This window comes from Epinephelus lanceolatus, chromosome 5 (assembly GCF_041903045.1).
Source record: "Epinephelus lanceolatus isolate andai-2023 chromosome 5, ASM4190304v1, whole genome shotgun sequence".
In the NCBI taxonomy this organism is placed as follows: domain Eukaryota; kingdom Metazoa; phylum Chordata; class Actinopteri; order Perciformes; family Serranidae; genus Epinephelus; species Epinephelus lanceolatus.
The window spans coordinates 42,225,439-42,250,705 of record NC_135738.1 but is presented as its reverse complement, the minus strand read 5'-3'; the positions used below and the strand labels follow the sequence as shown (position 1 = coordinate 42,250,705).

Here is a 25,267-nt window from a genome sequence, read left to right as displayed (position 1 = left end):
TCTTTTCAGTTTTCAGCCTTGGCTAGTTGAGTTTTTGAAAAACCCTTTTGTTCAGTTTGCTGTAGTGGTCTGTGTCAAAGCCTGTAATATGGTCACCTACAGTTAGTTTTCCTCTTGCTTTCCCACTGTCAGAGGGAGTGCTGAAGCCAAAGTCCCTTTGTCATCAGAAGCCATGAGAGGTCTATTACAGTAATTATTATATCTCACCATGTGTCACAATCAGGAAGCCAAAAAGGAGAGTGCAGAGAGTAGTGTGTGAAAGGCTGTAAATGTAAGATGGTTGAGCGGAGCCATGCCTTATTTCCTTATGAGAGTTTGTTTTAGGTAATGTGCATTCTATTACCTGACCTAAATGAAATGTGTTTGATTGGCTTTGGCAGCCGTGTATCGATTCTCAGAGGCGTACTGCAGTTTGTCTCAGGCTGCCAGCCCGGCCGTGGAACCTGCAGGACGTCAGCAGCTCTGCCTCAGAGCAGGAGGGGAAAGGGAGGGAGGGTAGATAAATAAGCCCATAAAGGATGCTTTGAGTCAGGCAGAGAGGTGGAGAGGAGAGGGGGCTCCGGTCACACAGTCCCCGGGCTTGTTGGAGGTTGCTGGCTGCATTGCAGAGAGATAGGGAGCTAGCTGGGGTGTCCAGGGAGGGGAGGGAGAAGAGGCGAGGAGTGTATGTGTATGTGAGGTTAAAGGAGACAGAGAGGGAAGCTGTGGAGGAGAAGCTCAGCAGTGTCGCTTTGCCAGCCAGGCAGGACAGTGTGACAGAGGAGGAGAGGGGAGAAGGAATTAGGCTCTGCTGCAAACAGGGGATGCAGAGACGAGTTGATGCTGCAGCACATGACAGAGAAAGGGGAGGGTGAAGAAACCTGGGGATGATTCGTTGCTGGGAGCAGACCTGAGGACGAGGCCAAGATCAAGCTCCCCGCTTTGGCCCATGATCTTCACCTTCACCATCATTTTGGCTCCATGCTTATGGTGGAAATCAGGAGCCGGGATGGAGAGCACGAGAGGCAGAGACCAGACTAGCTGCTGCCCCCAACCTGTAATCTACAGACGTACGACTGCACTAGCATCAGCTGCTGGCTGAGCACCTCTGATCACATCTCAGCTGGGGGGCTTCATGCCCTGGGACAGTCCTGGGAGATAGAGGGAGGAGGTGGTGGTGGATGAGGAGGAGGAGGAGCAGGCAGTGGGGAGGCTGGCTCAGAGAAGTGGTGGAGGGTGGTGGTTAAAGCTGCCTGCTGTATTTTTGGATGTGGGATCTCCTGAATTAAGCAAGCAAGCTGGAATAAAGATGTAGTGTGAGCTGGTGGAAGGAGGGGTACAGAACAAGGAGAGTGCTGTGCTGAGGAGAGGAGAGGGCTGGACGTCCCGGCTCAACGGACGGACCAGGCGGACGGAGATCTGGGGGGAGTCCTAAGGGGGAGACCAACACGGAGGGTCCACTGGATCAGGAAGGTAAGGGTTTGATAATAAAATTTGCACCAAGACTGTCTTTATGATGTAAATTGCTCCCACTAGGAACACAAACACAAGACAAATCTCTCTTTTGGTGGTCCTCACTTCTATAAAGGGCTAGTTTAACATTTAAACTTGAATTTAAGATTAAGATCTGACAGGATTAGTTTAGGATAAGATTTTGAGTGATGCTTCAGGTTTGGCAGGTAAAGGTTAGAGAAAAGAGAATGAATGAAAGTACTCACAAGAGAGATCAAACATGTTCAACAGGGACAGAAACTGGATGGAAAGTTTTAGAAAAATTGGAAGAAGCGACATTAAAACTGAGTTAGAAAAAGGAATACAAAGACTTGTGTGTTCTGGCTTGTGTGGTGAATGTGGTTGCAATGTGAGGTTGAGAAAATATTTATTTCTGCCTGACACTGAGTGTGTCTGTATGACTGACTCAGTGAGCGAGTTAGTCAACTAATCACTTGAACGGGACTAAAGAAATCCCACAACTGCTGCTCATTTCTGCTTTACTGCTGGGGGGAGTTGTAAAATTACTCAGTAATGGCTAAAGAATAGGTGTGTGTCTATATTGTCATTATGTTTGGGTGTTTATGTGGCCTCCTGGCATGTACTCCACGTGCTGCTTTTTTCCCTCTGTGGAGGCAGACAGTGACCGTTAGGAAACAGTTGACAGGAACGCTTTAGAGCGACTGTCTGAAGGCTTCTGGCATTTCCAAAAAAAATGCCGGCCTGTTTGATTTTCCATGGCATCACTGCCATGCTGGACCTGCCCGGTCTGGTTGCCTTTTACACAAAGCCTGCTGGTATTTGACAAGCTGCTTGTGAGACCTCGGGTGAAGAAGGGAAACTTTAAAAGGCACATTCTGATCCAGTCAAAAAGGTGGATAAGTGATAACATGTAGTTGAATCCACAAGATTAAAGCACAACATGTGACTTTTAAAGAAAGGGATAAAAAAAAATTCTTCCTTTTATCAACAAAAAGGTAATTCCTAACCTCTAAAATGCTTGTTTGCTCATTTTAACACACTCAGGGGTTTGGATACTACAGCCTTTTTTGGTCTGGTGTGACCGGTAGCATGTGGTTAGCTAATGCTGGCTGATGTTAGCAAACTTCAGATAGCTGTGTATCTGAATTTATTAAGTCAGGTCTAACTTTATGACTTTGTTCTACCTGTGCAACTGAGACACTATAATTTATTGTAGTATGCCACAGGTAAAACATTTTAGCACACTCAAAAGTACATTAGGTAAACACATTTATCACCAGGAGACATTATTTCCTGCTTGACCTCTTTCTCAGTCAGGTCAGTTAATGATGCTGTCTTTAAAGCTTTACTCCATCCAATGACTATTTGGGATGTTGGTCGTATTGACAAACCCACAGATAACTATCACATAACTCTTGATCATTCGATCTCTCTATCCCGATAACTTTGTTTCAGCTGCAACTGTTTTCAGTGAAAAAACTCACTGTACACTACCCAACACCAGACAGCAGACAGACAAAGATAACAGCTTGCAGGTTAAAATAGTGGAGCTGGCAGCTAAAGAGCCAGGTATTTTCCCCAGGAGTAGGTAGAGACCAAAACAGAGCAAAAAGAAGAGTGAATACTGGACTCACATTTGTCAGCTGGACAAAAACATGACTCCATATTCCTGTCTACCTTCCTCCTCGTCTTCTAGATGTGTAAACAGGCGATAGTTTGCCAAAACCTTAGCCATATTAACCTGAAGGGTGAAGTTTCTGGACAAGGTTCTTAACATGGAGGTGGGCAGCTAACAGTGCTAACTCCATAAACTGCTCTAAACAGTGTTGACAAAGCTAATGGTGTTAACCAGGGGGGAAACAGAGGGTGGGCACTACACGCCTGCGCTGCCACCATCTAGATATCATCAGTAACCACCGTATGAGCACAGTGTAAAGTGGCTACAGTGAGTTAGCCAGTGGAACACAGACATGCCTTAACATGCACTGGCAGCCAGACTGGCTTACCACAACAAACCACAGAGAAGTTCAGATCACAACACACCCAAAGGCAGCCTGACTACATTCTTTGCTCAGGATGCCATTACTCCACTATATCTTTACATAGGAAATAGTGCTTTTCCTGCTATAATAATGCCCCGAATGTCATATAGCTAACCTTTAACAAGGCTGTAATGTGTCAAATGTCTGTAGTTTCAGCTTGCTGTGGAGTTCTGCTGTCAAGTGGCCAAAAAAGCATTAATGCAGCTTGAAAGCAAATTACCCAAGAGAATGATGGGAAATTAAGTACAATACAATTACTGTGCTATTATCCTGTAATTAGCACTTTTGGCCACAGGGACCACTCTTCAGCGAAAGTTACATTGTGTTACTTTCAAGTCTAGCTCCATGAACAGTAATGGCCTCATTCAGTACACTCCTAATATAAAGTACTGGGAAGCGCTTTGGTAGCCAAATGGTTTTGTGCAAGCCAAATAAATGCAACTTCACCGATGCAAATCCAGCTGGGGACCTTTGCTGCTCTGTCCATTTCCTGCCTGCATGCCTCTTTACTGTCAACTGTCCAATAAAGGTGAAAATGTCCCAGAAAATGTTACTTAAAAAAACAGAAGTTTAGGACAAAACCTGCAACATGCTAGAAGATGTCACGAAGTGTCCAAATGGAAAGGATTCATAGCCAGTAGTTATCAGAAATATTCTGCTCTGGATAAAGGACAAACTGAATGATACTGGCATCAACATCATTAGAATCTCATTATGAGGCATATTGAGGTTGATGTTAGGTTTCAGAGGTAGTGAACTTTACATCACATGTTAAAAGATTGTTAACCTGAGCTATTCCCCACAAAATATGAATGGGGGCAGAGGCTTCACTGGGCCCATTTCAGTAGCAGGTAGTATAATTGGCAGCAAACAGACTGGAAATACAATTCAGGTATTTTTTGAATGTTTGTTTTCAATGGTCACCCTGTTACAGCTTCCAAACTCCATACACACACTAGATTTTACCCAGCTACATCACTTGCCTCATTATGTAATGAAGTCTGTAAAAGAAGATTTTGTGCTACGCTCCCTGGAGAAGTGGAGGCACTGACAGAGCCCTCTAGTGGAAAATTACCCTGACCTCCCAGACATTTTTCACAGGAATTTTTTGTTCCTCTAGCACAAGGTTTGTCCATGTTTCACATCACAACACGGCCATAATATCAAACAGTGATATGAAAAGTTTTTTTTTAATCTCGAGTTTATTTTAAAAATATTTTGTGTTTGCAGCCCAGTTTTCATTCATGATGATGATGCCATGACTATCATTAAGGAAGCAAGGCTGTGGGAAGCTGAAAGGTTAATGGGTTTAATTCATCACACATTCAAAATGAACATGTAGAGCCTGTCTGCTCCTCAGTCTGTTCATCTGGACACTCACACACCATAATTCCGTTCGTGGGCGCTTCCTTAATCCTTCTGTGTTCCACCTATCCCTCCCTTCTTTTCTGACTTCCAGAACTGCCTTCCCACTGGGTATACTTCTGTAGAGAGACAATAAACTCTTCTGAATTAAAAACTAGTTTTAGACACCTTTATAATGGCAGGTACACAGAAGAATAAGTGAGAAGATTTCAAACATGTCTTGAATTTTGGGGCAAAATGACACAGCAGTACAGCATTCCAATAGATAGACCGAATGAACTGTAGCAAAAAAGTTTTTTTTTTACTCTCATTAATCTCATTTCCATTAAAAAAGCTCTGATAAACTTACTCTACACTACTTGCTCAGCAGCAAACTGCAGCAAGACATAGTTAGAGACAGGCTGGTGAACATAGTGGAATATTTAGCAACTAAAAAGTCTAAAAAAAAAATCTTTTGAGGAAACCAAAACTGAGGTTAACCAAGAGCGACTTAGACTTTTATTTATTAAGCTGCGAGAAACGCGACTCAGAAAAGCTAATTTTGTTCCATGCCTTCCAGATGTGTAAATTTGCAATTTTTTGCTAACACATTAACCAGGATAACTTGGTAAATTGATAATATGTTAGTGTTGTGGTTGTAGCTGGCTACGCTACCCCCAAGCAGCCAAAATATTAATGACGGTTTAAAGTCCCATTCTACTCAATGTATTTTTCTCATGTCTCCTTAAATGACCTTGACTAAGTTTGTCACTACACAAGTGTTTACACATTCCTGAATGCTGAAGGGGGCGATGTGCGGATGTCTTTGCAACTCACTAAAATCTGAGATTGAAATGTTCGCCAGGCAAGCTAAATTTGTTACATCACTAATATGAAATCTAATCACTGTCTGATAGAGGACACATACTGATGGGGGAACAGACTTCAACACAACGCTGGCAAAGACACCTGAACCCTCAGTGCAGAGCGGACTGTCAGTACAGGGAGCAGAGTTAGCATTAGCATAGTGAAAGTTTTGACAGTGTAGAGTGTGCAGTTTTTGGATGTTAACTGAATACTGAGCCTTCCTTACACTGTCTACCAAAAACCCCATCATAGCAGATATTACTGTATGTTTCACAAACATTAACGCTGTATCAACTACTGCCAGTTAGCTTACAAGCTAACAAACACAAGATGCTAACTACACTTACCATTCTAGTAGGTCTGCTAGTTGCTGATTTTGATCCACAGAAAACTCATCATCTCTAACATGTATGGCCAAATCTTTAAAATGTTTCCGCTAATGCTAACACTAGCCATGTTGACACAATATGTTTGTAGTGTAGCTACATGACATGCCTCTTGTACAAGACTAAGCCACCAATGCGACACTTATCTGAACCCTGCTTCAACGGTTTTAATATATGAGGCCAAATGAAGCAATAATCTCGTTCATAATTAATTATACATGAAGATGTGATTGAAACTGTAAGTCATGAGATGTAACCCGTTCCATTACCCTTACCCTGACCTTAACCACTTGTCTTTTAAGCTAATATTTCGTAGCAAGCTAAATGCTAACTTAGCATTTTCTTTAGGGCTTACGCTGATCGTGGACTGATCTCTAGGTATGGTGGGCGAGTCATGTTGCTGCTCTAGCTGCAGCTATACCTACTCGCTTTCACGGATCAACCTAACGTGAGCAGTGCTGGAGAAAGCAGGAAAGGAAATGTAACCTATCGCATGCAGCCGTGGTGAATGGAACAGAGGCCAGATCCGTATTTTTTCAGTGAGGAGATAAAGAGTAGATTGGAGTTTTGTTTTTTGTTTTTTTTTTTGTGGGAAAACCATGTTAAAGAAAATATTGGTATAAAGGAGAAAATTTTACATACTGATCCTAAGCTGCCAGCCAGCAGTGTTCCTAAATTTATTTGTGCCTCTAGAGCAGGCCTGCCTCTGGTACTTTGACTCCCACTTTGCCATAATTGACCCTTCACTGAACACGTAGGCTATTTTATTGTAAATTTCTCATAATAAGGATGTATTGAGTGTAATTTCCCATCCAACACTTCATCTCTGTCTCCTTCATGTCCTGTTTCCTGACTTCTTGCTCCACCCAACACTCTTTTTTCCAACCATATTTCCCCTACCCCCTCCCTCCTTCCTTCTCCCTCAGCTGGGCAAAAGTCCCTGCCTCAAAGCCAAAACCATCTCTCAGTAACACCTCCCCACCTCCTCACCTGGACTCCCAGCTCATTCAGTCAGATGGCCTGGATGCAGGAAATCCCATGTGGCACTGCCACTCTTGGATACAGCTGGGAATATTACCATTGATGTAGTTAATATGATTTTTACCTGGAAATATTAATTAGCTCTGGAATGACTCATTTCTTTACCTCTGTATTTTTTTTCTACCTGCGTCTACCTTCTGTTGTTAAGTGGGACATTTGGAGTTATCTGTATCCTGGATTGTTTGTAAAATGATGACTTGGTGGGCCTGGACAGCTTTTCCATCAAACATGGATCCTAATCTGTATCTGGATGTAGACTTGAACCACATCTATACAGGTTAAGTGAATGTGACCAGCATCACTGCAGAATCACTCTGGATGTGTGGGTGAATTAAAAAGCCACGGCATCAGCACTGCGTTTCACCACATCAGAAATGTGACTTTTTTCCAGAGGGACTGAATCACACTGAAGATTATAAGGTGATTTTTTTTTTTTTTTAACTTTAATTTTTCACAAATTTGATGATGTGTTATTTCTTTGGGTTTGGTTTCTGTAGGCCCCTAGATGTTGGTACTGTTACTCCCACTGTGATGGGAAAAAAGGCATCCTCTGAACTCAGGGGCAGACTGACTTAATCTACCTTTTCTTAAATTCTGCTGTTCAGAGGAAAGAAATTCAGAATTAAAGGTGACAGCGAAAGGAGGTCAGTACATTTCACACAAATAATGGAGAAGCATTTTCATTTTTTTCTCATTGTCGTACACAGTCAGGATAGCCTGGCAGATGTAACCTTGGGGCTAATTGTACCTTTCCCCCCAAGTCCCCAGTCTAATCCCAGCTCCCGGCCTGCCAGCAACCCCCTCTGGTGATTGTGGCCTTCCAATCAAACGGTCTACGTTACTGTCTGCTTGTTATCTGGCCTGTGGCCCCACCGGGATATTAACTCCACACTGCCTGGGCCTGCTGCTTTAATCCACAGTTGATCACAAAATGAGCTGAAGCTTTTTTTTCATCGTCCTCAGAGGCAAAAACTGGATCCATATACATATCCCAAAATGAAATACAATGCAGTATGTGACCTAGTGGCACTCCTACAAAAGTAAAAGCCCCTGTGGCTGGCAGTGTTTTGTTGGGTTAATTATAGGGACACTGTTTCTAAAAATATATAGGCTACTGCTTTTTAATGTTTTAAATACAATCTTTCAGTGTTCTGAACGACACAAATTAAATTCCATTCACCTCCATTGTATTGCAGTTTAAGCAGAGATCTCAGAGACAGGCATTTTAAAAGCTGGGTGAATATTTCCTGAACTAAAAGATAGTTTAATTTATTTATGACAAAATTCATTTGAATCAAAATTGTAATTAGGGTAAACCTACTTTTTTTTTTTTTTTTTCTCCTCTTGAACATGTTGGGGTTTACTCGATGGGTTGACTTTTTCATCATTTTGACTGGTGCTCTCTTCCAGAAAGAACTATAAAATCAGTATCACCAGCAAAAGTAGTCAAGAGTCAGTATCAGGATATGAATACGAAACAGAAAAGGAGAGAATTTAGATTTTAGAGAAAACAGCAACTGTCAGTGGAAAGTTCTGGTTTTGCGATTATTCTAAAGGACCTCTAAATGACTGTGATGACACATGAAAACAATACTTGACAAGAAAAATGTTTTGTATGTGTTCCAAAACTTCTACTTGCAAAATTCCCCCTTCTGTCACAGCCTGAATATCACGTAGACACTTTCTCCTGGATCTCCCATGCAGAGTGTAGGTCTGTGGAGACACTGAGATTCAGTGCCAGGATGTAAATCTATACATCCACTCTGAGAGGTGGATAAATCTGTCTGTGCCAGTTTGTCCCACAGAGCTGAATGTAATAATATAAATATCAGTCTGTCTCTCCTGCGTTGGCCTGGCCAGGTGGGGTGGGGGGTGGAGGGTGAGGGGGGTCGGGGGCCAGGAGGTAATTTCATGAATGAAAGGGCAGAATTGTTTCTCCGTTTCAACTGGTCCCAAGCACTAGCCAAACCCCTGGCCAGCCTTTAATTAGAACTATTAACCCAGAGAGAGGGAAGAAGGGAGCGCCAGAGGGGCTAATGGGAGGAGGGGTGAGAGGAGAGGAAGGGAGGAGGAAGATGAAGGAGGGGAGAACAGATGGGCAGGTGGTGTTCAACTGCAAGTACTTTGTAGGAACTTAGAGTTGAGCACCATAACTCTGACCCAGTGCAGAATGTGCTTGCATAGTTATAGTAATGCAGACATTGTGGAAGCAGTAGCCCAGTATACATAATAACAGTAGGGGAGAACAGGGTCGGTTGTCACACTTTGTCCTTTCACTTGAATCCCTTAAAAAACTGTATCTTTAATAGTTTAATTTACAATGTATAATGGAAGCTTAGAGTGTGGGGGAAAAATGGCAATCTTTAAAATGACTGAAACCATAATTGAAATAAAACAACCTGAGAAAACTTTAACAGGAAATATCATTCCAATAAATTAATTTTTTTATCCTAATATAACAATAAAAATAACAATACAAAGAACAATACAAGTGGCAACCAATCCCAAAGAAAATGTGACAATCATCCTCAACTCTTTTTGCTAGCAGCTAAGCTAACAAACACATCATGGCCTAGTTAAGACAAAAACTTAACAGCAGCACAAGTTGTGTAGTTGTAGCAGTGGGTTTAGTAGTGGGCATATTACTATAGCAGAGGGTGTAATATTGTTAGTAATAGCAGCAACAAGGAGTAGTTTTAATAGTAGTAATGGCATGAGTTTTGTAGTAGCAATAGAGCTTTAGAATATGATCCACAACATACAGTGTGATTCTTCTTAATTTACAGTGCAGTTTTTTTGTACCAAACAATCTTTCCAGGTTGTTACCACATTTTATCCCTAACTTCATGTCTTGTTTCCTTGTACTTATCAGTATCTAGTCTACTAGTACACAAAAAATGACACTGAAAGAACATGAAGAATTATGCTCTAAAGCGTTACCTAGAGGTGCTGCTAATAGCACCAACCATAGTAGTAGTAGTTAGCGTAGAAGTAGAAGTAGCAAAAGCACCAACAATACTGTCAGTAGCAGTTTTGTAGTAGTATAAATAGCCGTAGCAATATTAGTTGTAGTACTTTTAGTAGTTGTGCCAATTGCAACAGGAGTAATAGTAATAGCAACAACAACCATAGTACTACTATTAATAGTTTCAGAAATAGTAACAGCAGCAGCAATAGTATTAAAAGTAGTATTTAGTAAAGCTGCAGTGGCAGGTAATAGTAACAGCAACAACCATAGTACTACTAATACTAGTAGTACTGTTATGGTACAACAACAGTTCAATCCGGAGAGACTTCTTTTTATGGTAAAAGAATATTTATTAACATGTGAACGTATGAATAAGAATCTGGAAAGTCTTTGGCGATTAGACCCCGTAGAGATGGTTTGATTTAAGGAGAGTGATGAATCCACAGTCGAATAGGGAACCCCCCCCCCCCGGGGTCTAGACGCTGGTGGTGGTAGAGATGGTGAAGATGAGATGAGAGGAAGATGGAGAAGTGCTGATGATCTGGATGAGTGGAGGAATGAGTCTTTGAGAGCTTGTCCTGGACTCTGAATACGATAGCTGGAGGTGAACAGGGTGGAGGAGGGTGCGAAGATCCTGCCTAAAATGATGGCTGACAGCAGCAGAAGAGAGAGCAGATTCAAAATTTTGCGGTGGCATCCTGATTGGCTGAGTGATCGTTGCAAAATGTGACTGGATAACTAGAGGAGTGAACACCCATAGTCAGCTGATTGGAGGGAGTAGTGAGAGTGGGATGGAGAGAAATGTGAAAGGGTGAGCACGAGAAAGGTCTTCCTGATTGAACTTATGCTGAGCTTCATTAGAAGCAAAAAGGGGTTTTAGTAGTAGTGCCCGTATTGGCAGAAGTAGTGGTGGTCATAGCAGCAACAATAGTGGTAGTAGTAATAGCAACAGCAATAATACAAGTATTTACATTAGTGGTAGTTTTATCATCAGACCCAAACAGAATCTGCAGAACTTTCTTTACAGTTTTCAGCGGTAGTCCAGATGAATATTTACGAAATTTAATGAAATGTGTTTTGTTTTTTTTTTTGCTTGTAATGGGATAGACAGTATTCATTTAGCTTTTAAAAAATATCTGCAGGTGTGTTGTCAGAGGCCTCTTTGGGCTTGTTTATCAGTACTACAAATAATTACAGCAGCAGTTAAGTAGTAATGATAGTAGCTGTAGTAGCTCTATTGACTGCCTCACTGTGCAGTTAGTATTTCCTCTTGTGCTTCTGGTACCACGGCTCCATGATGTCAGTGACTGATGATGGTGTCTTTTTAGCCGGCTGAGGGAAGGTTTTACAGAAAAAACAGGAAATGGCACTTGGGTCCACTAATGAGGAGTTACAAGCTCTCTTTCTCAGAACCTTCAGTAACACTCTAGACTCCGGAGGCCCCACTCTCACCTGACATGTACAACAGACCAGTGTTGATATTCACCCATTCATGTACTGAATAACATGTTCAAGTTCTTCATGTGTGTTTCCATACCAGAGGCAGAGCTGGGGTGGCTCCTGGGGCTCCAGCCTGGAATTTTTTTCTCAAAAGCTCCACATGGCTTTGGTTTTTAAAATAGCTTCAGTGTTGTGTCATTCAGATAACAACAAATCAGTCCCTCCAGGATGAAGCAATGTTGCAGTCACAACAATTAATGTAAATTCAGCCAATCCTTGTGAAAATTTGACTCTTTCAAACACGTAAAATCTCATTTCATTGTAGAGCTGCATGCAGCCTATTGATTCTCTCAGCTCCTCCTTGCCTCTCTGTCTTATTCTGTCTCTCTGATTATCATGAGACTGCTGCTGAGGGAATGTGAGCTCTGTGCTTGGGAGAGTCACACACACACACAGTGACAGGGCTAACTGTTAGCAACACATGGCTTACGTTACACAACGGTTATTAATGGGTGTAATAATATAGAGTCGAACTGTCAGTGTAAAATTGTTGGGAGCACAAGCTAGCCAGGCAGAAAGAGCAGGAGGCGAAAAGGAGAAAAAGCTGATTGCTGACAACTTATCTATCTTACTATATCTTACTATATAATGAGGAAAACTCTGTCTGTGAGTGTGTCTGTCTGTGTGTCTGTTCCACGTTTTTCTCCTCACTGACTTGGTCAATCCATGTGAAATTTGGCACAGTGGTAGAGGGTCATGGGAGGATGCGAATGAAGCAATATTACATCAATTGGCCAAAGGGGGATGCTATAGCAACCGATTGAAATTGCAAACTTTGAATGGGCATATCTGATGCCCCGTATGTCGTAGAGACATGAAACTTTGCACAGAGATGCCTCTCCTCATGAGGAACAAAACTGCCTACGAACCCATAACTTCCAGTTATAAAGATTTTCCGCCATTTTTTATTTTTTTTAAAAACACTTAAAATCGATCTCTTCCTAGGAAGTTTGACCAATCTGCATGAAACTCGATGAACATAAACTAGGGACCAATATCTAAAGTTCCCTCTTGGCAAAAGTTGGAAAACTTACTAAAACTGAGCTTCTATAAGGCAATGAATATTGCGGAAGGCGTGGCTCATCACATAAAGGTGTATAACATCTCAAGGGTTTCACCGATCACCACGCAACTGTGTAGCCATATGACCACACATAATCTGAGGGGACCCCTCCATTATTGACCCAATCAAACAAAATGGGGGCTCTAGAGAGCTAATTTCTTATCTAGGCCTAACCGCCATATCAATTTTTACTAAACTTGGTAAATATGTAGAACAGGACGCCTCAAGGTGACTGGAGAAATTTAACTCTAATTGGCAACTGGGTGGCGCTATAACAACAGAAAAATGCTTAAAAATGGCTAAAATACGACCAATCGCTGTGGCTCCCCCTGTGGCCGAATGTTGTTTTTTCTTTCTAATTTTTGGTATGACTAAGTCATGGTATGGTATGCTGTACATAATCACGGAAACTGTCAGTGTGTCATTCTGTCTGTCCCACGTTTTTCTACTCACTGACGTGGTCAATCTATGTGAAACTGCACATAGGCATTGAGGATTGGCATAGGTAGAAGGTGACAAAGCTACCAATGGGTATGGACTAGTTCTCTATAATTTATAAATAGTAACATCAGACAATTTTTGCCTCTCTTTAGGTTTGAGTCATCCCTAATACTGGATGCATTATGGTTTCAGAGCGACAAAAACAGTTGGAGAACAAAATAAAATGTAGGCTCTACAGGATGATTTTTTCATTCCTTGGCAACTATCATGTTTTTCCCCAAATAAGGCATTGTATTATTTCAAATAGAGCATGCCCACCAGGCCCCCTAAGTTTGGGTTGAGCCCCAAATGTCTCTGCCCTTGGTCCATACATGCATTGCATAAGCAAATGATATACAATACTAAGTGTCATTGCTATAACTGTCTTCTAGTGAAAGTCAGTTCAAACACAGTTTGCTCACTTGCAAAGTTATGTTTCTCTCCTCTGTCCTACCTTGTGTCTTCTCTCTCTCCCTACACTTTTGCCCTTTATATGATATATATTCTCCTCCACTTCCAGATGCCCTCTCGCTGCAGGAATGCGCTGAACATCGTGGTCACCACCCTTTTTGCTGCGGTGGTCCTCTTCACCATCCTGCTGGCCTATGTCACAGGTTAATTTGTGAATTTCAATTATATACACAGAGAAATATCCACATGAGAATCCAAACAAGTGATGGTCATGCTTTATTTAAACTTGTCTACACTGTGTTTCTTTGCTATAAAGGCTACCAGTTCATCCACACTGAGCAGCACCACCTCTCCTTCGGCCTCTATGGTGCCTTCCTCTCCCTCCATCTCTTCCTCCAGAGCCTCTTTGCCTTCCTGGAGCATCGACAGATGAGGAGCCCCTCCCGGCCCCAGCACCTCCGTCGCTCTGTGGCTCTCTGCATTGCCGCCTTCCAAGAGGACCCAGACTACTTGAGGAAGTGCCTGCGCAGTGTCCGCCGAATCTCCTTCCCTGGCCTGAAGGTGGTGCTGGTGGTGGATGGGAACCGGCCTGAGGACCGCTACATGGTGGACATTTTCCAGGAGGTGATGGGTGGTGCTGACCAGGCTGGCAGTATGGTGTGGAAGGGAAACTACCACAGTGATGGGAGCGGTGGAGGAGGAGTCGGAGGTGGAGGGAGGAGCATGGTGCACATGGAGGAGGCAGCACGAGTGGCTCGGCTGGTCAGAGGCTGCCGCTATTCTTGCATCATGCAGGAGTGGGGAGGGAAAAGAGAAGTGATGTACACTGCCTTTAAAGCACTGGGGGACAGTGTGGATTATGTGCAGGTAAGGGCCACAGACCCAGAAAACAGTGTGCATGTACCTGTGCAGGCTATTGAAGGAGTACATAAAAAGATTTGGACCATGTAGCTCAAGTCAATTAAAAAAAATGTTGTACTAAAAAGTTGGGCCACTTCACCAATTTTACACATTAAGATCTGTTTACTCACCATAGGGAGTACTACTCAGCCTGTTGTGTGGCTCTGGAGGAGCTTTGTGTTATCAGAAAATAAATAACCCTGATGATCACCAGTTAACTCTGCTTGGGTTTGAATCATAATATTTTTCGCTGGACCGCAACATGAAAAGCCAGCATTTTACATGCAAACATTTGTCCCTAAGTGAGTGAGTTCAGGGGTAATGAAGTAACACCTTTGATGACATAAGTGTTGGTGTTTCCCCATTAGTCCCTGCACTTTTGAAATCAATAGGTGCTGACAGATCTGGCAGCACTGGCACTCCTGTGGTATTTCTCATTTTCTGTAACCAGAGTAGCATAATGTCATTGCGGAATTAACAAGCTAGCTACCTAACTACAACTGATCAACTTAATGCTTCATCCGCACACTGTTGTCAATGTGCAGGAGAGCACATTGCTATCATCAGTTGTGTGACAACTTTGTCTTCTTTTCTGTAACCACCGTAACGTAAGCATAAAAGCAAGGTGGCATTGGCGAGCTATCTGTGGTCAAAATGTCAGTTTTGGATGGAGGAAAGAGAGGATCACCTCATCAATTATTTTGAGGAAAAGAAATTAGATGTTGGAACACGTGCTGTCCCCTTAGTAACAACCTGTATCTAATGAAAAGCTAAGATTGCTTGCATTATGGGAAATGTACGAGTAGGATCCAGTGTTTTCTGAGCCATGCTGGAAAAGTCCGTATCTCCTGACTTGAACACCCTCAATTTTAAAAACTATCTCATCTCTAGTCTATCTAGTCTCATGTGAGTCCCTCAACTTAGTTGCTATTTACTACTAAACACAAAGTACAGCTGAGGCTGATGGGAATGCCATTAGCTTTATACATATTTAGTCATAAACCAAAGTACTGGACAAATTTAAACTTGATAAACTTCTTTCCTTAAAATCAGTGAATCCTGGCAATAATGGTTCAACATCTCATGAGCTCCAGGAGCTAAGGCTGAGGGATATAATGTGTCTGCAACCTTAACTGATCTACGCAAGCAGTTACGTCAGTCGGAGGCCTCTACGTGGGGAAGACAGACAGGACAGGAGAAAACTCCGTCCAATCATTGCATTCGGTCCGAACACAATGATTGGTCGGAGTTTTCTTAGAACCATATGAGAATGGTATAATTATGAGTTTTTATTTCTGGTGGAATTCACTGACATTTTAGTGTGCCATCAGCTTATTAATAGCATTTTAACCTAAACAAAGAAGAGTGTAAAATTTCCAGAAAGGTAAGTGTTGCTTTAATATTCAAGTGCCATGTTGTCCAAAGCTGCTCCCATTTGATGATACCTACTCTTTAGATCTTTTGTCTCATCAGAAGCTTGCACTTTTTGTTGGCCAAAAAAAATTGTTAGCACTTCAAAGTGAAGATTTTTCTGTGCACATCAACTGGGTCACAGAGCCTATACCCTAGTATTTATTGCTATTTTTATCTTTCATTAAAAGAGATTTCTTATTATTTTAATTTGAATTTCATTTCATAAATTATTTTATGATTATTATTTTCCTCTTACTCGATTTGTTTTCTTCTTCAGTTGATTTACTAAGGCCAAATTAATATGGACTGGATTGCGGTCAGGGGTGGGAAGTGGGGGTAATTGTTGTGTATTATTGTGTTTGTTGTTTGTTACCTATGTTAAAACAATAAAAAAAGTTAATAACAAAAAAAGACAATTATAGGCATCACAAAGTTTTTTGAACCCAGTAGGGTGATTATGTTTCCCAGTGATTGTTTCCATTGGTCTCCCCAATTCCTTGCCCTCCAGTTCTTATTAGCTTGACATTACTCCTCCACTGTAATGAAAACATGACACTTGCGTAGATGCATTTATTTTCACCCCCTTTTTTGCAATGCAATATTGGGCAGCCACAAAATTCTGTCTGTCTAGCAGCGCTAAAACATGGTCCAAAATTAGTCTGCACTGAGTTTGAAAGAGAGACTGAATAGATAACAGAAGAAGTAAGTAATCACTGTAACATTTTTACTGGCCTGCATGCTGCTTTATACTGTTTACTTACCCTAACGCTTTACAAACTAGCATTGTTAAAAACAAACACTAACTTAGGCGGCACGGTGGTGTGGTGGTTAGCACTCTCGCCTCACAGCAAGAGGGTTGCCGGTTCGATCCCGGGCGTGGGAGCCCTTCTGTGTGGAGTTTGCATGTTCTCCCCGTGTCAGCGTGGGTTCTCTCCGGGCACTCCCACAGTCCAAAGACATGCAGACTGGGCACTAGGTTAATTGATAACTCTAAATTGTCCGTAGGTGTGAATGTGAGCGTGAATGGTTGTTTGTCTCTATGTGTCAGCCCTGCGATAGTCTGGCGACCTGTCCAGGGTGTACCCTGCCTCTCGCCCGATGTCAGCTGGGATAGGCTCAGCCCACCCGCAACCCTCAAGAGGATGAAGCGGTTAGAAGATGAATGAATGAAACACTAACTTTGGGGTTTAAATGTTTTCCAAGACAGAATTTAAATTCTGAAAATAAAGTGAGAACAACGCCTACTTCTCAAACTTCATCCCACTGTTAGACCTTTAATCTGTGTAGAAAGAATGATTTAACACATTTCTCTGCCCCATGTTTTGATCGTTATGTAGAATTCTCCTATTAAAACTTTGTCATCTTGCCATATCACTGGTGTAAATGTCTTAGTATTGTGTAATTTTTAACTGCTGCTGAAAGAGAATGTCCTTTTTCATTGGTCTGTTTAACCACTGCAGTGACCTCAGAGTAATTTCATCTTCCAGGAAGTTTTCTTATATTAAGTTAACAACAGATTTTGGCAGCAGGCCCAACATTAAAACATTTTCAATAAACATCAGCAGAACTGTGAACATAGGGATGGCTGAGTGTGTGTAGCAGTGGCCAAAAATAATCACATTACACAAAGCCATCAGTGGAGGCCCATTTATATTCATCTGCACACTCCAAGTAGATATCATTTAATTCAGCTGTATTACCGGTGCTGTTGATATCTGCCCTGCTTCTGTGCTGGTGCATACTGATGTCAACATTCTACTAAATATAAAACAGATTTAAAACTGAACATGCTGTGAATGCTAACAGTGTATTTGTAAGTCAGACTTTTTATGTTGTTGAGAAAGCAGCCGCATAGAACTTGGTTAGACTAGTGTTTCAACTTTACAATAATATACCATAGAACATGTTTTAGCTTGCCAATGCGTTGAGTCTCCATAGACAATCATAACCATAAACCAAATTCTAAGGTTAACTCTAATCACTAAATAAATGTTTTGATTGGTAGATGCAGCTTGCATAAGTGACAATGACAGGATGTAGGTGATGACAGGACGTAGGTATGTCGTGTAGAGCTCTTTAGTGTGCTCTAATTATTGTAATGTCAAACCATAACTAACTGGATCAAATGTGTACAATATAACGAGAACACAAGCCTTGGTTTTGACTTTAGGGTGTGAAAAGGTACTTATCTGCAACCCAAACTGATGGACCATTGTGGAACAACTAGCTCACTTGTCATAGCCAGCAATTGCATGCCCTCTGTGCCCTTGCTGTGGGTCAAAGGACATCTCCATTGCTGGCCTGGTGCTGTGCACTTAAAATGAAACAGCTGGGAGCAGCTGTCTGTCAGCAGCCTCTCATTTCTCTCATAGATTTCAGCATACAAACTTCTCAGTGCTCTGCAACACCTGCAGCCTTAATTTGACCAATTGATGTCTATTTTTCAGCATTATTGTACCCCATGTGTTTGATGTGTCCTTTTTCAGGTGTGTGACTCAGACACAGTTCTTGACCCAGCATGTACCATAGAAATGCTGAAGATCCTCGAGGACGATCCAATGGTGGGAGGTGTTGGTGGAGACGTACAGGTAAAATGCAATACTCTGCAGTCATGTAAAGCAATCAGAATTCATTTATGAAAAGTATAATGTAGACCCAAGACTAAAATGTTTGGTTTGAAAATCAGCTTAGAAACTCCTGGGCCACCAAAGGAGGTGACTGAAAGCTCACTACAGCATGCCATGAGATAAGCCTACATTCAATCCTTTACCTTCGTTGACTTTTTCTGATTAATTTCTCTACATTCATCCTCCAGATCCTTAACAAGTATGACTCATGGATCTCCTTCCTGAGCAGCGTACGCTACTGGATGGCCTTCAACATCGAGCGGGCCTGCCAGTCCTACTTTGGATGTGTCCAGTGTATCAGTGGCCCTCTGGGAATGTACAGGAACTCTTTGCTTCAGCGCTTCTTGGAGCCCTGGTACCACCAAACCTTCCTAGGCTCCAAGTGCAGCTTTGGCGATGACCGCCACCTCACCAATCGGGTGCTCAGCTTTGGCTACAAGACAAAGTTCACAGCGCGATCGCAGTGCCAGACTGAAACACCAACCCAGTATCTACGTTGGCTCAACCAGCAGACTCGATGGAGCAAGTCTTACTTCCGCGAGTGGCTCTACAATGCCCTGTGGTTCCACAAGCACAGCCTCTGGATGACCTATGAGTCAGTGGTCACTGGCTTCTTCCCTTTCTTCTTGGTTGCCACGGTCATCCATCTCTTCTATCGTGGAAGGCTATGGAACATCCTTCTCTTCTTATTGACAGTCCAACTGGTTGGAATGGTGAAGGCCACCTACGCCTGTTTCCTGCGTGGCAGCCTGGTCATGATCTTTATGTCCCTCTACTCCTTGCTCTACATGTCCAGCTTGCTCCCTGCCAAAATATTTGCCCTGCTCACCATCAACAAGGCCGGATGGGGCACTTCAGGCCGCAGGAAGATTGTGATCAACTTCATTGGTGCTGTGCCTGTCACAGTGTGGGCTATGGTGCTGCTTGGAGGTGTGGCGTATACAGTCTACTGTGAAACACAGGAGCCATTTAGTGAGACAGAGAAAGTCTTGTTGATAGCAGGGACGATACTCTACGCCTGCTACTGGCTCATTCTGCTGGTGCTCTACCTGGCAATCGTAGCCAAACGGTGCAACAAGAGGGAAGAGCAGTATCACCTGCCATATGCAGAGGCATAAACCTGCTACCAGAGAGACTGGTAGGACATTCACACCAAATTTCACTGCAGTATGACTCCAGCAACATCTCTGCTGCTGTGAACTGCTCAAATGATGAGCTGTGAACCATGAACGCGCTCACATCTTCATCATTGGTGCTAAAAAGGTGTGAATCTCAAATCTGAGCAGCAGGAATCTAGTCCAGTCCAGGGATACTCAGTGATGACTGGATCCACAGAGCTCTCCCATTCATATCATGCTCAATGGTGCTTCACATTGAAAAACCAAACATAAGGGAACTGATCCAGTTTATAAGGTGTTCATACACTATATGTAATAGTGACATGCTCAGAAGAACATTACGTAGTTTAGCTGTAAAGCTGTGACAAAGGGGTGCAGAGTGTTTTTTTCATGTCCTCAGTAAAAAAAAGTGATGGAACTACACTTTTATAATAAGCAACAAACATATAAAATAGCAAAGAAATTCTTTTTAGTCCAAGCACCTCTATTTAAGATAAGAAGAGGCAACCTCAGATTTAGACATCGGAGTCTATCATTAAGGTGTTCAGACAGAATGCAAAGCAAATGTTAGAAGTGGTACAGTTGCCTACAGAGTCAGTTGGAAGAGCTGATTGGGTATGAATAGATGCAAGTTGAAAATGTGTCAACTTGAGCATAAAAATATGCATTGATCTCTGCGCTTTATGAATCTACTTTATAAAAGCAGCGAGACAAGAGGGTAAAGGAGAGAGACTGATGGGAAAAACTGAAAGATATTGGTGAATTTAGAGAGATTCGTCAAAGGTGACACAAAAACACACACACACACACACACACACACACACACACACACACTGTGCATGCTGAGTTCCTGGCCAGCTACAGTTTGTACAGGTGGTACATTAACTGTTTGTGAACAATAAATAAGGACTGTTTTTACAGGTTTAGCAGCCAAATTCATGTGAAAAATTGGTTTGTGTTCTGTCTCAACACAACATATAGTATAGGTTAGAATTTCTACAAGTCTTGATACAATACTCACATGCCATATGTACTTTCAAGAGCTTGCTGTAATCATTCCTCGACATGCTGGCAAAGAAGTGATGTCTTTTAAAAATGTGTCCTTTAAAATTCCATAATGAGCGGCAAAAGTAATACATTACATTACTTGTTACATTACTTTCATTTCTCAGCCCAGCCCTAAATCCTTTACACCCATACTTTGCATTTTACTTTATGTATTTTAAACATGTAGGAATAGAAAGTGAGACATTGTGGTTTGACCACAGACTATAAAAAAAATATAGACGTAGCTCACCCATTGGTTTGTGGACTCCTGTTCTGAAGCCGTGAGTTTGGCATTTCATCTGTTGCTATCTTGTTTTTTTTGGCGCCAAAAGTGACCATATTTGGGCGAAGGGCTGGCACTGTGGGGGAGCAAGGAGTGGATCTGACCGAGAAACCAGAGCATTATTGGCAGAGAGCCTGTCCCTCAAAGCAGCCCACTCTTATTTATGGGCAACTTTAAGCCTAATAAAATGTAAACAGGTTTGTTATATACAAATTCAGCCCCTGTACAGTTGTCATGAGTGGGGACATTAACTACAGAGACCAAAAGTGTTTTTTGTGCCAGGCTGTAAACATGTTTATTTTTTCTAGGGACCATTCAGAGAACTGCAGTTTTTGGCACTTCCATGTTGGCTTCATTTTTCAGCCCTGCAGGTTGCCGTTTGGGTTTGCAAACAGCCCAACAACTTTGGGGGATTTAATGGCTTCATCTCCAGCCTGGTCTAATTCCCAGGACATCAAAATATGCCACTTGGGCAGTGTTAGCATCTGTATGCGATGCACTGAGTTTTAACCAACTCCAATGTACACCCTTCCGTGACATTATTAGACTTTCAGAGCAATGGACATAATATAAAGAGTGCAGATGTCTGCTTAGGGCGGGTAGGAGAGGAGGTGGCTGGGTCCAACAAACACAGGACTTTCACCCAGGAGACCAGAGTTTGTGTCCCATGTGAAACTAAAAGGCAACGTTAAGTTGTTTTGTCACATCTGTTGTTAGTCTCATGAGAGTCATCATCAGTTGACTCACATGACTAATGTCAACCATGTTTTTTCCTAACCCGAAACAAGAAATTTTATTGCCTTAACCCCTTCTTGGTCACATGAGTTGACTCATATGACTTACTGCCGACCCCTTCTGCCTCAGATACAATGCAAAAGGCTGCCCACTGGCATAATTATACTGATGGCAGGGGCTTCTGCTCAAGTGTCAAAACATGAGATCATGTTTTAGCCTTGGTCACTGTTCACAGCCTCCTAGAGGCCCCAATCTTAGCTATGCAGTTCTCACACGCTGAAACTTTATTTGTGTTGCCTGAACTTTGGCTTACCAACATTCCTTATCTACCTGTTGCAAGCCAGCTAAGAGGGCACATGTAATGTTGTGTTTGCACCAGGTGCAAATAAACAATTCACACAAGTGTATTACATGTAAAATCAATGTAAAGATGCAATTAGATGCCAATTCTCGGCAGGTGGTGCAATGGATGTGACACGAAATAGGCGAATTAAGTGGTGTGAATGAAGCGAGTAGCGTGTTTTTGTATCGTACGCTTATTCACAAGAGTTGAAAAATCGGAACTTTATTGACCAATTAGTGCTGCGATAGCCTATCAGCATTGGGATCCTGGGACATATGACACTGAGGACATACCAGTGGAAGTGCTTTAATTGATTCAGCGATTTTACGCATGTATGAAGCGAGTCAACACAGCATTCAACTCATGCGAGTAATGCAGTGTGAAAATTCGCATAGCATTTGGTATGAACACAACAGAAAAGATACAATTTGGGAATAACTGGAAGCCACATTTCTTGTTACCAGAAGTCACATTTCTCTTCAGGTAGAGGCTAACTGCCTCCCTCACCCACAGTCGCAGCACTTTGTCACTTCTAACTCGACAAATACTGACATTTGTTCAGTGGCCCTAGTTGTCAAACTATAAGGTACCCCTGCAGCATCAGTTTTGGACACTCAGGGACGGTGTGTCAGTTTACTTGTGCATGCTTGTTACATGTAGTGTCTTTTCAAAATAAACTTCCATTTTTACAGAAGATGTACAGTTTCCACTTGTTAAATGCACACAGTCTCTTTTCAAAATAAACTTCCAATGTTGGTTTACTTCCTTAGGTTTAGGCAACAAAAGTATGTGGCTAGGTTTAGCAAAAGACATCAGTGTTTGGCTTAAAATAAGTACATTGTTGCTAACATAACGTAACATAAAGTGGCATACACAACTAGTGTACTATGCTACGTTTTTATTAACAAAACTTGGTTGACAGTTTATTTCACGTGGGACACTAACAGCAGTCTCCTGGGTGAAGGTCGGGAGTTTGTTTCACCCATCCACCTCTCCTGCCGCTCTCCCAATGCATACTTTCTAAGTCTTTATATTATGGAGAAGTTGCTTGGAGCGTTAGAAAATGATGCCACCTGTAGCGTCTCATACTGACGTTAAGAGTGCCTCAGTGCATCGTGTCTGATGCCGAGGGCCATTGACACTGTGCCAATCTAGCAAGTCTATGGTCTGTCTCTTAGCAAAATACTACAGAGAACAAACTGATATTAACCCTCCATCAAACTCCTACTAAGACAGCGAGCACGCTGAATCCAAAAGGCTGAAGGCTTATTTTTGGTTCCAAAGGTACCATACCGAAAGTGTTTGGGGGAAATAGGGCTTAAGAAAAGCGTTTCTTCCAAAAAATGAATATGAAGCTTCAGCATATTGAGGATATTTTCCTGTATGAAATTCCCTCTTTGTTTCAGTTCGGTGAACAATAGCTAAGTGATACTTCTGGGGATACTTTCTCTCTACTTTCTGGGGATCTCTCACAGTGTATTCACGTTAGGAAGATATTACTACACAGCCAGTATGGACAGGAGGAATGATTACTGTGACCTAAAACAATATGCATATGGGTAATACACTTCTTGCAACTGGATGTAATGGTGTGGATGTCTTCAGGACAGTGACTGAGACAGTTTGTGTGTTTATTGCTCAGCTCTGAGACCAGCCCTCATTTACTCTCATCAGCCATGAACAGCACAATCATCTGCTCTGCAGTGTTTGGTGAAACAGCTGCGTTTTACCAGAACAGACAATCTAATGTTTCTGAACATGTGACATGCAGATTTTTTTTTTTGGTGTTTGCTGTTTTGATGCATTGTCAAATGAGTAATTTATTGTTGTACATTGTGGTCCAACTCTCAGTTTACAGTCACCAGTGGGTCGTAGTTTCATTCAGTGTTTCAGAGGTTTTTTTATATGGTCACTTTTATACATTGTAAAGGCGTCAAATTGTGTAATAGTAAAGTTTTACTACAGGACACTATTCTCTTAACTTTGGACGTGTGTCCTTTTACACTAGATGTAGACTTTGTTGTTTCATTCCATCAACAGTGTAAAGACTGAAGACCAAAGACATTTTTTTCTGAAATGAGAGCTTTGCTTTCACTGTTTTTCTTTTCTTTTTAAATTTTTCATAATTCCGATCAAACAGATTTAGTTTTAAAAGGTATGTTTCAGAATCGAAACACCAAGTTCATTTGTGAAGTGTGAGCACCATCAGCATATCTGTGCCTACACTGACAGATACCTTTTTTCTTCCAGCAGTGGATATTTCCTCTTTGTGCCATTTAAGTTATGTTCATATTGTTTTATTTTGGGCAGGCTGCATAAGTTTAAACTTGAAAGTTAATAAAAGGACACATACATTAAAAGGAAATTGTGTTAATAAGCTTGGTTCGCCTTTCTGACAGTCAGCAGGCGGTGTGAGAGGTCTTATTTCTGGTCATCACAAGATACTGGAATTTTCCTAAGTCATTAAAAATGCTTCCTGTTTTTGACACAATCCTCCCATTTATTCCAAATAGAGAATGTCTTCATGGTTTGACTGCACTGACATTTTCCCCATGCTATTTTTCTCACTGTATTGTATATTAACCTAAAAAAAAGAAATACATTTTCAGGAATTAATTGGACTGGAGCATCAATGTTTGAAGGTTAAACGCTGAAAATACGAAGACATAATACTGCACATAATACTGTAGTGACGTTATAATCTCCCCTTTTTGTCAGTGGAAGTAAACAGGTAGTTGGGATGTGACAGCAGCTGCTCAAATTTAATTTTGCTCAGAATCAGCCTTGAAGCTAAAGAATGCAGCCTCAGCTTTGAGCAAGGAGAATGACTTCCTCAATCATGTGTTTGATGTAACAGAGAGGAGGCGTCAAGGAGACTACAGAGAAACCTGAATATACTGCATCTCAGAAACAGGACAGTGGATGATGAAGAGTTTGTTTGAACGGACATATGATTAGTATTCCTTTTATGCCAAAGGATGTTTATGGAGGGCAGTTTGTAGCGTATATATATTCACAATGTTTATCAGCCCGTCCAGGATGCTGCGATTGCAACAATTAATGCAAATTCAACCAATCCACCTGAATTCTGTGTGATTTTACAATTTTGTCCATTAACACAACTTTCCTGCAAATTTGACCAGTCGTTTATAGTTTTCTGTGAGTCACCAAACTCACTTCCTTGTTTCTGGTTGTGAAGATGCATATATCCTACATGACTTCCACCAACAAACCGAAACAATACACT

At 41.8% G+C, this 25,267-nt stretch overlaps 1 protein-coding gene across 1 annotated transcript; it reads left to right on the top strand.

Moving 5' to 3' along the window:
• The first annotated feature begins 673 nt into the window (after positions 1-673).
• Positions 674-24,430, top strand: has3 (hyaluronan synthase 3). Its single transcript, XM_033634667.2, has 5 exons — positions 674-1,452; positions 13,664-13,757; positions 13,871-14,421; positions 18,354-18,455; positions 18,683-24,430. The coding sequence occupies exons 2-5, from the start codon at positions 13,664-13,666 to the stop codon at positions 19,610-19,612; spliced, it is 1,677 nt and encodes a 558-aa protein (XP_033490558.1). The 5' UTR covers positions 674-1,452; the 3' UTR covers positions 19,613-24,430.
• Positions 24,431-25,267: the final 837 nt, after the last annotated feature.

What these genes read in the sequence shown, in the direction of transcription:
- has3 (XM_033634667.2), top strand. Translation starts at nt 13,664, where the DNA reads ATGCCCTCTCGCTGCAGGAATGCGCTGAACATCGTGGTCACCACCCTT. An exon ending in CCTGCTGGCCTATGTCACAG is followed by an intron (nt 13,758 to 13,870) that starts GTTAATTTGTGA and finishes TTTGCTATAAAG; the next exon opens with GCTACCAGTTCATCCACACT. An exon ending in GTGTTGGTGGAGACGTACAG is followed by an intron (nt 18,456 to 18,682) that starts GTAAAATGCAAT and finishes TTCATCCTCCAG; the next exon opens with ATCCTTAACAAGTATGACTC.